The sequence below is a fragment of the Pantherophis guttatus genome, chromosome 1, assembly GCF_059756535.1.
Source record: "Pantherophis guttatus breed Tessera chromosome 1, ASM5975653v1, whole genome shotgun sequence".
In the NCBI taxonomy this organism is placed as follows: Eukaryota; Metazoa; Chordata; class Lepidosauria; order Squamata; family Colubridae; genus Pantherophis; species Pantherophis guttatus.
The window spans coordinates 114,201,084-114,218,392 of NC_142063.1; the positions used below are offsets into that span (position 1 = coordinate 114,201,084).

The 17,309-nt window shown below is 39.6% G+C and overlaps 1 protein-coding gene across 1 annotated transcript; it reads right to left on the bottom strand.

The window, feature by feature from the left end:
• Positions 1-4,751: 4,751 nt before the first annotated feature.
• On the bottom strand, positions 4,752-15,611 carry LOC117667227 (membrane-spanning 4-domains subfamily A member 4A-like). Its single transcript, XM_034420435.3, has 6 exons — positions 15,189-15,611; positions 14,808-14,918; positions 11,328-11,384; positions 7,382-7,534; positions 5,970-6,095; positions 4,752-4,955 (listed from the first exon to the last, which is right to left on the bottom strand). Exons 1-5 carry the CDS (start codon positions 15,246-15,248, stop codon positions 5,973-5,975), a joined length of 504 nt encoding a protein of 167 aa, XP_034276326.3. The 5' UTR covers positions 15,249-15,611; the 3' UTR covers positions 4,752-4,955; positions 5,970-5,972.
• Between the last annotated feature and the right edge of the window lie 1,698 nt (positions 15,612-17,309).

The window sequence follows — 17,309 nt, forward strand, 5'->3', positions numbered from 1 at the left end:
TGGTCTAATGTGGATCAAAGTATCTTCTTTAAACATTTCTTGGAACTCTGGTCCAATTGGCTATTTAACTACTTAGTTGCATTGTAATATTTCATGGCTCTATTTCACAATAAGTAAAACCATAAACCATGATTTACCAACTACATTGATCAATCCAGCCAGTGGATTGAGAAAAATCTACCCAGATGTCTTAGCTGCTGCATAACCCCAATAAACTCAAGTTTTCTCACTCTGGATAAGAACTGGTCCAAGTCATCATGAGTAGGATTTTTGATTCTTGGGCACTCAAGAGGAAGAATAAGTGGTCTATATTTGTGATAGCAACCTTGTTTTTCTTAGGCACACAAAAATGTGGTACATGCTACATTATGGGGTTAGGCACTATATCCTTTCCAAGTCATTTCCCTCACCTGCCAGAAACCAGAATTTCAGTTTTTAGCAATAGGGAAGGAAAAGCTGAAGTTGTGGTTCCTGGAAAATGAAAGAGCTCTTGATTTAGCAAAACCCACTTTGTTTCAGGACTTACTGAACTCTGCTGTCAGTAAGAGGGCCTGCCTAAAATTTGTATTGCTTGCGACAGGAAAGGTTGAAGTAGGATTAAAGGAAGAAAATATCTGCTTTGGGGATCAAACATTCCATTTAAGCAGATAAAAAGGTTGACTTTGTAGTTAAATAGAAGGCAAAAAAAAAAAATGTCGGACAGGTTGAACCTAGAATAGAAAAAGGAAAGAGATGATGACTGGTTGCCAGAATGCTTCCAGTTTATTGAGAGATGCATACACATTAAGATTGGGAATCTTGGAAATATTTAAACCTTTACTAGAGTTCCCCTCTCTTTTATCACTCTTCCCAGTCTTTAGAGTACTAATATTTGAGTAACTAGAAAACCCTTTCCTCGAACTATAAAATGGTGTAGAATTTTGGAGCAGACTAGTCTCCTAATTAAGGTTGGCAGCGATAAGTGAACCAAACATCTATTCAGAATTAGGCTCCACAAATTCCAGCAAGGTTTTCCAATAAAGATCAACAGAATGATTGCCCACAATGCATTGCAACTTGTCCCCTGCAGCCATTTCCTTTCCTATTCTTGCTACACTATGCATTCAAAGGCAGCATGTGTCAAAACAATTTGTGTTTAAATTAAATCCCAATACAAAATTGAATTTTGCAATCTGACTCAATTCTATTTCTGAAGTTGGTTTGGGATGGTGTCACAATTCCCCTTTAGAGCAGGACCACATTTTGGGTGTCCTCTTGGATTCTGTTCCTGCTCATGGAGATAGAGACTGAAGCCAAGGCAAATAAATTGTACAGTTTTAGTTGGTGCTCAAGTTGCAGACTTTCCTAGTCTGGGAAAGTCAGTTACGCCCTCATCACCCTATTGGAATCACAGATTCCTGCAGGTCTAATTCATTATAAATAACTCCTCCAATACTTTCCACTTAAGCTACATCTCTGCTATTCCAATTATTCTGTGAGTGCTGAAAACACCTTCTTACCATAAAGCAACAAGTGGTTGTTAAAAATGCTAAAGTGGCTGAGGTCCTAGCCAATTGTTTGCCTATCACTTGGAGTAATGCAAGCATTAGGAAACTTGACTAAATCTGCATATATGAGATGATAGTTGGATGAATTTGCTGATATGCAAATACTATGTATATAAAACACAAATGTGATATTGGTTGATAGATAATGTAGGCAGGTAGTATATTAGCAGTGTTACACAGGATTGAAAAAAAGCTGGGGCAGTGGAGAGATCTGTATAACAGTGCCAGACTATATATGTTTTTAAATTAAGTTCTAGTTTGATAGGGTTTATTTCTGTAGACTTGAGACTACTGTCTAAACCTGGTTTCCTATACTGTGAAGACTGCTTGGGTAACATACTTGGTACCATTCTACTATTTTGTCCTTCATCTGATTTAATACATTTGGTTTGGCTCTTTGTCCATTTTATTCTCACAGAAAACCTGTAAGATAGATCAGGCTAAAATATAACAACTGGTTTGAAGGTGCTAGTGACCTCCTTGCTTATTATGTGAGTGGGATCATATAAACACTATACTAGTTTATGGCTCAGTGTAGTTACCTGATGATTCAAGGTACTTCAGTGCCAGCTCAGGCATCTGTATTTGTTCTTTAAACCATGAGTTAATTTATTGCTCAATCATCGCATGTTTGAAACAAATCACCAAGAAAAGGGGGCTACCATCTAGACAAAAAGTTGCTATCCCAAACAGAAATACATGGAGGGTTGAGTTTCAGTGCATTTTTTTTCCTCTTTTTTTCTTTCAAGCTGTAATGGCATGATTTAAAAACATGGTTCAAAACAGTAAGCTGATAAATTTCTTTTGATATGCATTGTGGGCTGTTGTGCTTTCCTCAAACAAGACATGGCACAAAATCAGGCAACATCTTAATTTTGTTTCCAACAGCTGCTTGGAAACCCCAGGTGGCCAGAGGCATGATGACATGAACAAGGTCTTTGTGGCAATAAAGTTGTTTACATTTAAGATGCCATAAATCTCCCTGGGGTTGTTGAAATCTTATTCAGAGAATCTGCTTTTTAAAGTTAATCTAATTCTTAAAGCAGAAGCGCTTTATTTTCCAGGTTTATGTGAGCCTGGAAAAAAACCTGACAACTTTAATAAATAGCAGAGGTTATACATTTGCATAAGGCCTAAACCACTCCAAAATCTGTTTTGGACCATGCAGACAATGCTGTTGCTGCTTTCTCTTTTTAGTCCTATTGTGAGTGGTCTTCTGTAGCCTCTCCAGCAAATAAGATGAAAGGGAATAGCAGTGAGATGGAAATTTTCCCTTTTTCTTGTAAGGTGTAGAGACTAAGGCCAGCATCTTTAACTTACAACTCACCAAGCCATGCCCACAGAACCAGTAGTAAAAAAAAATGGATTTCATCACTGGTTTTAGGCCTAAGAAGAACTCAGACACATTAGGCAAGGTTCAGAGGAAGTTTCTCCAAGGGTTGAGAACTAAGTTCCAAAGAGACATTGAAAAACTGGTTATGTTGAGCCAAAAAGAAAAAAAAATCTGAGTATGGAGGAGTTATCAATGCTTTTATAGTTCCAGGAAGGGGGTGGGTGGAGGATATATAGAAGAAGGATGTGACTTGTTCTTTACTATCCCCAAAGGCAGGATATGAAAAAATGACCTTACGGCCACTTTCTCACGAAGACTCTGCCCGAGTTGAAAAGCAGAGTTGTGATCCTATCAAACTGGCTCAGGAGAACTCAGTGTTATTATTTCCAACTCGGCTGCAGTACATTTAAAATAAAGCAAAGATATTACTTTGTTTCATTCCCCATTCCCATAAGAACAGTCTGGTAGATGACCTGCCATTGGCTTCATAGATGCTGAAACAGATATTCTGAGAACAAGGAATGAAAATTGCTGTCCTGTTCCAGCTGCCCTAAATCCTGAAGCAACAATATGTTCAAGGGAAATAAATTTAGATTTATAAAGCCAGGCATCAATAGGTTCAACTACTAAGCAGAGAAGCTGTCATGGGATTAAAGATATTCAGAGATGATCCTGATATAAATTGCAAAGTGCATGTGGGAGTGCCCTAGAATGATTTGTGTGTGTGGTTTCTAATACTGTAGTTCTACAGAACCTGAGTGAAGGTTGTTGTAAGAAGAGGAAAAGTAATTTGACATGTTTCCAGCTTGTGATGTTAGGGGAGATTGGGGAGGATTATGCCTTTGCTCCCAATTCTCAACACTGTAAAGCAAGCAGGTTTGAAAAAAAGGTTCACAGATTGTTTTCAAGTTAACTTTGACGCATTGGGAAGGGCCCCAAGTAAGAGATAAAGGAAGACTCTTGGAAAGCTTCAAAAGTACTTTGCAGGTGTTCTGTGGTTTTCTTCACTTCTGCATCATGAAATGCTTAAAACAAGGAGTGAGGATTACTGCTCGCCAAAAGTTCCTGCAGCAACAGAAATCTGTTCACCCAAAAAAGAGCCCTCACACTGCTAGCCTACTGCTTTCCTCTTGTGCATTGTTGGAGAAGAAATGGACAAGCTATTTCTTAATTTCATGCTCATTCATTTTGTCTGAACTACTGAGAAGATTTAAGGCTATTAAGGGAGATTTCCTCTTGCAGAATCTGAAACAGATAGAATCAAGGGGCGAGATAAATAAATATAAGAGGTGGAATATAAACTCAGCAGGAACTTTGCTATTTACAATACATATTGAATTGCCTGAAAATGAAACTCAAATATCTTGGCCACCTAATGAGAAGGAAGGATTCACTGGAGAAGAGCCTAATGATGGGAAAGATTGAGGGCAAAAGAAGAAAGGGACGACAGAATGAGGTGGCTGGATGGAGTCACTGAAGCAATAGGTGTGAGCTTAAATGGACTCCAGAGGATAGTAGAGGACAGAAAGGCCTGGAGGAACATTGTCCATGGGGTCGCGATAGGTTGGACACGACTTCGCAGCTAACAACAAAAATTGAATTGCCTTCAGTTCAGTTTACTAAATTTGCATCTAGAAAGGCAAATGGGCTTTAGAAATAACAGTACGGTCAACATTCAGAGAAATGGACTGGATAAAAGGGAACAAGGGCACTAGTTGAGAATGCAGATGGTTACTTCAAATTTCCTCTAAATCAGAAATTCCTCATCTTTTTGCCATCGTGCTTCCATTTATCAATGTACACAAATGAAAAAAAAAGTATCAATTCAAACACCAAGTTGAACACAAGCAATGAAAACAATACAATGAAACTTTGGGAAAGATGGATTTATTACAACAATGTTCAACTAAATGGTTCTTCACATCTTCCCTAGACTCTGTCTGCACCTCTCCAAGGGAGGCTCACCTCACAGTTTGGGAAACACTGCTCTGGACATTGAAGTTTGGATAAAAAACATGTTCAGGTTCGTTGTTGACTTTAGTAGAGTTAGGAAAATGCTTTGAAACAACAATGGTCTGTGAAAGAAACAAACATTCAAATCATGCAAAGATATAATTGGTTTAATCATGATGATTTGTTGGGTTTATTTGAGAAGTTGAGGCAAGGCTAGGCAACATTTTTCTAGCTTAAAAGCACCAACTCAAACTTCCAGTTGGTTGGCAGGCCATAAGACACATTCTGATGGTTTAGCAACATCTCTAGAAAGAGCAGGACTAAATATGTCTGGGTGTTTTGTTGTGGTTTGGTTTGGTTTGGTTTGGTTTGGTTTGGTTTGGTTTGGTTTGGTTTGGTTTGGTTTGGTTTGGTTTGGTTTGGTTGCCTGGGAGAATGAGCAAGATGGCAGTAGAAGGCTTTAATTCACAGCTGCTTTGCAGATGCTTTCCATTCTCACTTTATTCTATAGCTTTTACCTGAAAATCATACTGTTGGGAGTTGCATCTTATAGCCAAGAAATTTTGTGGTCGAAGCTAACCCATGAGGTGGATAGTTGCATTTATTAAATTTTGGGTAGCTTGTCGTCAGAGGCTATAATGTTCAAATTGTCCTCAAATCATCATCTTGGCTATTTCCATTATCCTAGCAACCAGGTATTCCTATCTCTCATACATGTAGAAATATTTTTGTTTTCTTCATTTTTGTTCCATTATTACTTTATCTTGAAATTCATATGTGGAGTTGATTCGCAGCACAGCTGGTTAATACTGGCTCTCCCACTGGATTTTCATCATTTCAGTTGTGTGGACCTGTGTTGGTACTTGCTAGAGCAGAATTGGGGAAGTATGGCAACTTTACAATCTGTGGACTTCAACTCCCAGAATTCCTGAGCCAGCCATGCAGGTCCACAGATTGTGAAGTTGTCATAATTGCCTGCTAGAGGTACAGAACAGATTATTAGTCACCTATCCCTAACCTGTCCTTTTTGTCTTCTCTCTACCCCTCACCCATCTCCCTTTCACCATTCTTTGACCTTACTAATCCTCTTGTCCGTAACCCTCCTCTCCTCATCAAAACAGATGGAAACAAATTACCTCCTAATCTGTGGTTGTGTTTGGGCGACACACTGCTTTGCATCCAAAGGCTGCCATGGAAATGCAAACAAAGAATCCCAGGGAAGTTAGTACTAGGACAATGCCACGCATGGCCGTGCAACAGGCCTGAAAAACAGAACAGGAAATCAAGGACAAGAAGCTGCATTGTTTGTTGGCCTCCCCTTAGAGAGACTCAAGAGTAGTCAGCTTTCCCCCAAATGTTTCTGAAACAGATTTAATAAGCAGTACTAAAGTCTTACTGATTTTAAGGCATTCTTAAGGCATTCTGGCTCAACCGCAGGGACCAGGGGGACTAAGAGATAGAACTGAGGATAGAAACCAATTCTTGAAGCAGTCACACAGGTTTTACAAAGGCAACAAAAATCACAGGAACCATGAATGGAGGGGGTGGGAGGCAGGGGGACCCAGTGATCATTACTACGTCATGAGTAATGAGGCAATAGTGATCACTGGGTGCCCCCCGCATTCAGTTGAAACTCATTTAGCTTCTGCGTATGAAGTTAAATGCACAATATATGTGTAGGAGATGACTAGGCTGAGCCCGAGGGAGGGGTCAAACATGTCATCAGTTCTGAGTCCCTATGGGCTCACAAGAGATCTAAGTTCCTTATCTATCTTCGACTGTTACTAGTTCAGATTTTTGTAGAGAACTTAAACTTGCAATAAAACTTTATACCCATTTGAACTGCCTGGATCTCCTGATCTCCCTGGCACTTAACATTATGATTAAGCAGTTCAGCATTTATTCCATCTTTCCACAAAACAAAACTCCTCATAAGATTGGGAAATATAAGTCTATGAGCGGGGTTAACAATCTCTCTTGGAAATCTCAAGACTACTTAGGGCTGGAGTGGACAGAGTGTGTTGCAATGCATGCAACCTCTAGGTTGTACCTCTCAGGCTCCCCACAACACACTAGCAATAATCCTATTAATTATCCTATTATCTTTAATTCAATCACATTTTGTTTTAGTTCAGGCTTTAGCTGTTTTTGGGAATATGGTCTGTGACGTGAATAAGGTGGTATAAAATAATCTTAGTGACAAAGTCATAAAATGGATACCACAGAAGGTCTGAAGAGTGACTTCACAGTAGCCAGAGTCTACTAAGCTTGGTCTGGTTCTAATCAGAAACGCTACACCAAAAAAAATAAAATAAAATCCATAGTATGTCCTTTTCACACAAGATGGATTTTCTTCTTGTAGAATTGGTGCATGTGTGTTCAATATTGTATAAATTCAATATTAATTAACTCAATGAGGACATTCAATATTCTGCCAGCGAAAACCATCTCCCCAGTACTCAATCCAACTTCTGCCAGTTGTATTAGCCCTTGTTGTTCAGATATTCTTCACAAAGAAAACAGAAACTTGGCCCCAAGGAGAACTCACCGCAATCTGATGCCGTAGTTGACAAAAATTATCACTAGTATTGCATCGAATGTATTGGAAACGGGGGTTGTACACTAAATCAATCAAATAGAAAATGTTGACCACAGCCACTACCACGCTGCAGATAATGTAGAGGACAAGGCAAGCTTTCACCTGAAAGAAAAGTATTCATGCTGACACCTTTAGGGGAAAAGTGAAGTACTGTTGACACCTTTTCCCAGATCTGAAACCTGATAGGAAATCAGAATAGAATAGAATAGAATAGAATAGAATAGAATAGAATAGAATAGAATAGAATAGAATAGAATAGAATAACTTTATTGTCACTGTGTACACTAATTGTCATACATGAAAATGAAATTTCATTGCATACAGCTCTCAAAGGGACACTACTTCCAATATACACTACATAAACATGACAAAATAAATAAACAAACAAATAAATAATGCATATACCTACATATTGTCAGGCCTGGAAGCCATCTTTTTATAGGACACAGAGAAACCACAGTCTAGTTCAGATGTATACATGTACATGGTAAGAAAAAAGAATCCTGCAAGTTTACCAGACGGATGGCATAGGCAACAAAACTGTTACAGAATCTGGTAATCCTGCTAGAAATATTTTGAAGCCTCCTCCCAGATGGGAGCAACAGAAGCAGACCGTGAAGTGGGTGTGTGGGGTCTCTGACAATGCTTTGAGATCTGAATACATCTGATAATACTGCTGTTTAAGTCACAGAAGATGATTGAGACAATTCTGCTGCTCAGGTTGAGGAACCACTCAACATGGCATGAAAATTATCTGATGCTTCCAGGTTGCTAGTCTTTCTATTTTGCAAGCATTCACAAATATTCCAGCTTAATCAAGTCATTTTTTTCCCCAAGACATCTTCAGATCTCTACCATTTTGCAAATACCATTAGGCATCTCTGCAGGTTTTTCAGGGTTAAGAGCTTGCAGCATAAAAGACAGCCAATATAGCAATCCTGTTCTCCCTTGCGATATCATTATTGTTCAATGGTTGAGTGTCCTTCATCCTTCATTCAAAATTATTTTTAAAAAACCACCCAACTTCCATTTCCCACACACTATGGTATATTTATAGTGTTTTGCAAATAAATTCCCTTCAAGAGGCATATGGGGAAAAGATTGATATGTAAATAAGGGCACCGAGATCCCAAGAAATCTTTCAGTCATATGGTACTATATTCAGACGCTTTCCAAATCCTGGAATAATTTACTCTGCTGAGGAAATGGGATTGTATATTTGGGCTTGGGAGAAGACCAAAGCAGGGAATTTTTTAAAAAAACACTAAGACATTGGAAGCTCCATGAACAAGAAGCTAAATTTTAGAGGGAGAGTAAAGTGATCTAGTGATTAAGACACCACGCTAGAAAGCCAGAGATTGTTAGCAGGCTGGGTGACTTAGGCCAATCACTCAGCCTCTCTCAGCCCAATTCACTTCAGAGGAGAAAATAGGAGGAGGAAGGTATGTCAGATAGATTTGCCGCCTTGAGTTATTTGGAAACATAATAAAGGCAAGGATACGAATAGGTAAATAAAAATAAAAATAGCACAGGAAGCTCTATAGAAAAAATATTAAATGCTAATGCTTGTACAGGTAGACCTTGACTTACAACAGTCCGTTTAATGACCGTTCAAATTTACAACGGCACTGAAAAAAACGACTTATGACCATTTTTCACACTTTTGATTGTTGCAGCATCCCAATGATCATGTCATCAAAATTCAGACACTTGGCAACTGACTCATATTTATGACGATTGTTGTCATTTGATTGCCTTTGGCAACCTTCTGACAAGTGAAGTCGATGGGGGAGACAGATTCAATTAACAACCGTGTTAGTAACTGAACAACTGCAGTAATTCAGTTAACAACTGTGGCAAGAAAGGTCGAAAAAATGTGGCAAAATTCACTTACCAGAAGTCTCACTTAGCAACAAAAATTTGGGGCTCAATTGTGGTTGTAAGTCAAGGACTACCTGTATTCACTAACTACGGTACAGTACCACATGCTTCTCTAACTTTTATTTAAGTTCATGTCTTCGTTATGTCCCCTTTCTCTCATCCCTAGCCTGAACTTGGGCTGAGCCCAGAGTTCATCTTTAACTATTCCACTTTTAAAGCAGTTATTTTAAGTCTCATTTTATGAATTACACACTGACCGGTTGGTGATGGGGCATCCAGAAGCTGAGAACAGTCCAACTGTGGGTGCTGTTGCAAGCGAGCCCCTTCCTAACTCTGGGGACACCGCCTTGCAGTAGTATTTTGCCTTGGACTGCAGGAGAGACCAGAATCCTAGAAGCAACAGAGGCTTCTGCTTGAGTAAGATTTTACTACCCTTTGCCAAGTGCTAAACATAGGTTTCTTATGAATACAGAAATAGTTTTGCTAGACTTCTTTTTAAAATCAATGTTTAGGAAAACAACTAGTGGCCTCTGGAGGGAAGCTTCCCAAAGCAGTGGAGATTCCTCCCTCACTTCACCCTGCACCCTCTTCTGCCCAACTGATCTGTCGATGGGGCTGTTTTTGGACATGGCTTTGCTACTTTTTCAGAATAATAATAATAATAATAATAATAATAATAATAATAATAATAATAATTTTATTGCCATTGTACATGTATACACAGTATACCCATACAACGAAATTCACCTAACACCCAAAGACCAGGTCCAACACACATAACAATCTCCAAACAGACTCCCACCCACCACAATTCCCCACCCCTAAACCACCCAAACATCCACACAACAGACCAAGTAATACTGTCCAACAGCTCACTGATGGTGGCCCTTTAGTTCATTGCTGAGTGCAATTATAGCTCTGGGATAAAAACTATTCAGAAAACATGTGGTCTGAGTTTTAATTGTTCTGTATTTTCTGCCAGGAGGCAACAGTCCAAAAAGATTGTAAGCAGGATGAGAAAAGTCTCTGAGAATGTTATGTAACTTTCTCAAACAGCGAGATTCGAAGATATCATCCAGGACTGGTAGCTGGAGTCCAATGATAGGAAAAAAAAATATAATGATACGAAAAGACCCGTGATGAAGAAAAAATGCTTAAGTGACTAATTGTTGCTGTAAAGCACCAGCAGCCTTTCCCTGAGGCAGTCCTGGCAAACTCTCTGTGCCAGGAATAAATTCAGCTGGACAACTTGCTTTGCCTGGACCTTCCCACCTCTGCCAACACACCTTAAAGAGAGTAATCCATCCACCATTGTCCTTAAAATGTTTCATATTAGATTTCTGAGAATTCCTCTTGCTGGCCTTGTAATTGAAGCATAATAGAGCTTAGCTGTCAGAGCAGCACAAATTACGCTGGCATATTTGTTGGCTGACTCAAGGACTGGAGGAATGCACATCAACTAGGCCCTAAATTTCTATTATAAGGCCAAGGAAGAAACGTCATACTATTTGGCTGACTGAGATTAGAAAGTGAATTGAGATAAAATGTGTAAATAGATCAGTAGACAGTCTGCAGAACTACACAGGAGCTCAGAAGCTCCTGTTCAGGAGCTTCTGAACAGCAGCCAGCAATATCTCCCTCCAAAGAAATTGTCAAAGTGACAGGAGGAGAAAATATGAATCACATCGGAGATGGAACCATTTCAGTATTATGAGAACTGTCAATGTATCTGGAAATCCCCACTCTCTAAGGAGGAGCAAAGGGTTATTTTATTACTTATAGGTAATGGGTTCCTAGTCCAATCAAAAGACATTGTACTGCTCATCTCTTCCTTTCTTCTTTAATGAAGTTACCGAGACACAATAAGAACAGAGAGAAGATAACATGAAGTATCTTGGAGGACTACTGGAAAACAGTGGCTGATTACCCTATAACCTTCAGTGAACAAGACCAATAAGCTTTGATCAACATGGCCTCTCTTGCCTTCTCACATACTTACTCCTCACATACTTACCAAATTTAGGCTTTTGGCTTTGTCTGCAGCAAGGGTGAGGATGCCTGCCAGAATCAGCTGGAGACAAAGAATGAAAAGAATAATAATGTGATTGATTCAAGATCCCTATGCAAAATTGAACACTGACTTCAGAAAAGCTGACAAGTTGCTACTTCACTTCAAATATCTAAATGAGAACATCTATCTTCTTACTATGACAACCAGTTTAATATAATGGTTAAAGCATCAGGCTAGAAACTGAGAATTGTGAGTTCTAGTCCCACCTGGGGTACAAAGACAGCTGGTTGACTTTGGGCCAGTCATTCACTCTCAGCTCTAGAAAGGAGGCAATGGACAACAACCATTGAAAAGTCACCAAGAAAACTGGGGAAACCTATCGAGATGGTCTTTGAGAATCAGACACGACTGAACAGAATTTAAAAAACAACCAATCTTCTTACCACACATTTATATGGCTGGACAATCCTGGTGACAACTTCCCAATAAGTTCTAGCACTTAAAAAGAAGAAAAGCAAAAATAAAAAATAAAAAATAAAAAATGCAGATGTAGATGCAGTGGAATACTGGAGTTTGGGTGGGATGGCAGGACACATGAGTAAGAATTCCCTCTTTACCACTCCTCCCAATTCCTGGGGAATGTCAGGGTTTTTAAAAATAATCCTTGAAGAAATAAGTGAAACCTTAAGTACAGACAGTGGTCTGAGCAGAGAACTGATGAATCAGGATATCTGCAGATTCTGATTTAAAAAATCAAGATGGCGGTTACAACAGTGAATCAAAGACAAATTGCCATCTTGAGGTTTTTTTTACCAGAACATGTGGCATGGAAGCAAATTTTTGCAGTTGTCACCCTGGAAGGAAGGCTGAGCTGGCCTGGTTCTTGTCATGGTCTCAGAATGTTCAGGTTCTTGGCAGGAAGAACAGTGACGCACAATTTGGAAAGTAAATCCAAGGACTTAGGAAGTAAGAACAGCACTCTGGGAGTTGGAGTCCCCTCCCATACAGAGGTAAGAGGTTGAAAAGCTTCAAGCTTTTGGCAGTTCAGCGTGTGAGGACATAAACCCAGACAGCTGTTCTTCATTCCTGAACAGCTTGGCATTTCACTGTTATGATTAGATACTTATTTATATTACATTTATTTGCAAACTACTCCATGCTCCTTGAGGAGGAAGAGTGGTAGGTAAATTATAAGTCCTAGTTGTGGCTCACATTTACATATTTTTATTGGTTAAGTTTAACAACTAAAAAATATAGTGAAATACACCCCAAAATATAATGTTGCTAATTTAATCAAAAAAGAATGTGCAAAACAGTAATTAAATGAGTGAGTTTGAAAAAATAAAAGATACATCTATAGAGTATTGATACACAGCTAGCTCAATCTTTAACACATTATTAAATCTAGTCACTAAGATGCTATATTGCTCCATCCCTTTTCTCAGTTTTAATTCAATATATTATTTTAGTATAATGATTATATTTATAATGTACACATCATCTATATTACATATATAAAATAATTGTAGGAGACGACCAGGCTGAGCCCAAGGGTGTGGTCAATTGCATCATCAGTTTGGAATCCATATGCCCCCGTAAGAGACCTAAGTCCAGCCCCTCCCCCTTGAAGTCCACTGAATCTTATCTGCCGCCAATTGCCCTTGACCATTAGTAGATCAGATTCTTGTGTATAGCTAGCATGAAATAAATGTGTAATACTTTTGAACTCTTACCTTGGTCCATGACTTCTTGCACCTGACAATAATATATATAATTTATATTTATGTAATATAATAAGGATTCTTAACATTATGTTTCTTATCGTATTCCCTGAAAATAAGACCCTGTCTTATATTTTTTTGAACCCTGAAATAAGTGCTTGGCCTTATTGCCATGCGCTCAAAAGCCCGATTGGGCTTATTATCAGGGGATGTCTTATTTTGGGGAAAACAGAGTAGATACCTTAGGATAGAATTTCCCAACCTTGGCAACTTTAAGATGGGTGGACTTCAACTCCCAGAATTCCCCAGCTAGCCATGGGAGTTAAAGTTCACCAAGTCTCAATGTTGCCAAGGTTGGGAAATGCTTCCCATGTTGGATATTAATGTCACAAGCATACCTGTGTGTTTATTTATCATCTCCAAATGCAGTCCTGTGAACTATTCCTTCCCCTCGGAAGAGTAGAAACAAGAGAAGTTATTGAATCTTAGTCATACCACAAGTGTCAGGTTAATTCGATATTGTTCCTTCCACTTGCTGGCCAAAGTCTCGGGAGTCTGTCTCATCATTTGCTACCTGATCTGTTTCCTAAGGGCAGCAAGATTGAAAGTGGGGGCTTTGGCGTGCAAATGTTATGGTGGAGAAGAATGAATTGAGGACCGTCCTGGTTTCACTGCAAGACACCAGCTATCTGTCTCTCCTCTCATAAATTGAAATATGGTTGCATGTGTTTTACATCAAGGATCCTATAACCTTTTTGGTCTGTGGACCGGTGGTGGCGGCAGCGACTTCAGTGGTTTTGGTGTGGTGGGGAATGGTTTTGAGCACAACCTAAATCCCACGCATGGCCAATGAAGCTTCATGCATTGTTCCTGGACCTAGGGGGTTGGGAATCAGAGATGGTATTCAGCTGGTTTGTACTGGTTCGGGCGAATCGGTAGCGGAGATCGCAGGTGGGCCCGCCCACCTGCCCCGGCACTATGCCATCCTATTTAGCCACGTTTTCAAGGCCAGAAGCATGCATGGAAGGAGTGTGTGCAAGCAGAGCGCATGCGCAGAAGGCCGGGCGCATGCGTGGAAGGTGTGCACGCAGGGTGAACAATATCTGAAAGGGGGGCCCCCGTTTTACATGATGCACAGATGAAAAATTGTAGGAAAGCCAAACGGGAGGCAGTCAAAGCTTTAGCTTAGAAACAACACTTCAGTCTAGCTTCTGAGAAAGGTGAGGAAAACCTTAGAAAAAGATGCTACCTTATTTTAACTCATGATAACTGAGGTTGAGAAATTCCTCATATAGTTTTCAAGGTTGTTGCATTAAAGATCCTTCACTGAAATCTGAATCATTGTTGCTTTCTTGGTCTTGCCATCTTGTGTGTGTGTGTGTGTGTGTGTGTGTGTGTGTGCGCGTGCGCATGTGCGTGCACACCTTTGAGTCAGTATTTGACTCCTGGGGACTGCTTGAACAGGTCCCTGCAGTTTTCCTGGCAATTTTTTTTCAGATATAGTTTGCTATTGCCTGCTTCCGAGGGCAGAGAGGGAGGGAGGGACAGATTAACTGGCCCAAGGCCACCCAGCTGGTTTTGTGAACTCTCAGCCTCTTGGGTTTTAGCCTTAGAGTCTTAACTACTATACCAAAATGGCTGTTTTGCCAGCTTTGTGGGGTTTGGAAGATAAATTTGTAGAAGTAAGGTCATGGAAAACGTACAGCATTGTTGCTGATTCAGAGGCTGCAAAGAGCAGGAGAAGCAGAGGCTGGTGACTCACCACTGCAGCTGAACTGAAATGCGTGCCCAGCTCATCCCTAAAAGCACAAGGGGACACAGATAAGATGATTCCAAAAGCTGATTGGAGGAGCCCAATCATCAACAGGAGTGCCTGCAAAGTAAAAGATAAACATTTTTTTTAAAATTTTCCAAGTATAGAGAAAACATGGAGAAGAATGACAACTTATACCAGAAGGTGGATAGGGAATGGCATGCTCACTGACAGGTAAAGGAATTAGTCTACTAAGGCCATTCACAAAGGACACTGTTTTGCATTAGCTGCACCCAGGAAATTTGGACAAGGACATACAATACTGATAAATTGTATGTGGAAGAACTTGTGTGTCCTTGAACTTCTAAAAGCCCCATGCCTAGTGCTTACCCCAAATACTGTGGGATGTCCCTGGAGGAATCTCTGCAGAAGGATTCCAGCTTCTGACATGGCAGCTTCACAGCTTCTTGACAGAAACAAAAATTCTTGCACGTCCCTAAACCCAGTTGATTATTTGGATAGGAAAAAAAAATCAAATAGATCACAGATAGAACAATGAAAAACTATGCTTTTTTTCCTGGAAGTCAGAATGAACGATCCTGATTAAACACTTATACCCAAACCAGGAAGATTTATCTATCTTCTTTTACTCTCTCCTGTGCTAGCTTCATATCTCCTTCAACATTCTTCCTAATATTTATTCATCAATTCCCATCCAGTTCTACTGGCATGCAATTTTTCTGGAAGCAGCCGTGATGATGTAGTCTTACGGAGTGAAAGTCTCTTTTCAGATTACTCCCTGTTTCTCTTCTCACTTGGAGGTTTGCAAATTGCACTGTAACAATATCAGGAAATGTCTCAATCCCCACCCACCCCCCAAATGGGCTGTTGTTGAAGACACTTTCAACACCAGCATTGGCCCACTTGAAGCATCTCCTTCCTTATTCCACAAGGAGATTAGCACACACATAGCAACGTATCTTGTAAAGGTAGCTTGAAACGTTCCCAGCACTCTGATCACAATGATTCTAAACAGTTTGGGGAAATGGAACAAATTAACCCCTCATAATTGTCACATTGAGGAAAGAACTTGATGGAAACAGTTGCACATGTGGAAAGTTTAGCACTGGGGGTCTCAAGGAGGAGTTGATAGAAATACATCCCGAAACAGCTTTAGTGTTTGTTTACTTAGATCTTGCGTACTTAGCTCTGCAATGTTTTCCCGACATTTAAATTACCTATAGGCATGGATCTTTTTACTGAAATATGAAGGCTGAAAGTTACCACCAAAAAAAGAGGCTTCGGGTATCATATTTTTATGTAGAACTGACACATTAGTATTTGTATTAATTGGAGAGTGCCAGAATGGAGCACAAAATACATAATTTTTAAGCTTGAGAATACACAGAACTACATTCTCCTCCAGCAGTTTTCAAACCATCTTAAGCAACATCCCTGTGTTTGGCAGGCCACGTAGTTGAGTAAGGAGGCCACCCTGCCTGCCTCCTAAAATAAACTGAAGAGGAACTATTTCGGAACCACGGAAACCTTTTCTTTTTTTATATGAGAATGGAATTTCAAACACTATCTTGATTATTTTCCTTCCACTTCTTTTATTTTAAAGGTTATTTTTTAACATTTCTCTTAAACATTTTATAGAAAGAAATGCAAAAAGTGGAAAAGAAATACACAGAGAGACAACAAAACAAATATAACAACAACAACAAAACAAAATAAGCTGACTTTGTATAAATATACAAAAAGATGAAGACTATTGCTGAGCACATTGTAAGTCGCCCTGAGTGTCCGGAGAAGGGCAGCATATAAATCAAATTAAAAAAAAAAAAAATGAAAAAACAAGGGTTTATTTTCTTTAATGTTGGTTTGGACTGGGGTGAAATGTAAAATTTGTTACTACTGGTTCTGTGGGCGTGGCTTGGTGGGGGTGGGGGTAATGTGACTGGGTGGGCGTGGCCAACTTTTTTTTTTTTAACTTTTCAAAGCATTTTTTCTAATGCTTTGAAAAGCCTCTGCCGATCAGGCAACTCAGCTGGGATCGTCAGAGACTTTTCAAAGCATTTTTTAAACCACCTCTTCTGCCAAGAGGTTGCAAAAAAAAAAAAATGCTTTGAAAAGCCTCTAATGATCCCAGCTGAGCCGCGCGATCATCAGAGGCTTTTTTTTTTACTTTTAAAAGCATTTTTTCGTCGGAAGAGGTTGTAGAAAAAATGCTTTTAAAAGTAAAAAAAAAAAAAAGCCTCTGATGATCGTGTGGCTCAGCTGGGCATGGGGGTGGGTGGGTGCAGGGATTTTTGCTACTGGTTCTCTGAACCACCCGCCGCCATTGCTACTGAATCGGGCGATCTGGTCCGAACCTGGAGCATTTCACCCCTGGTTTGGATACTTATTTGAGGTTGGATGAATATATAGGTAAAGTTTTCTTCAACAGAATTTTAATTTACAAGCTGCTGATAGGAGAGAGCTAGTAAAAAAAAACAAAAACAAAATTAA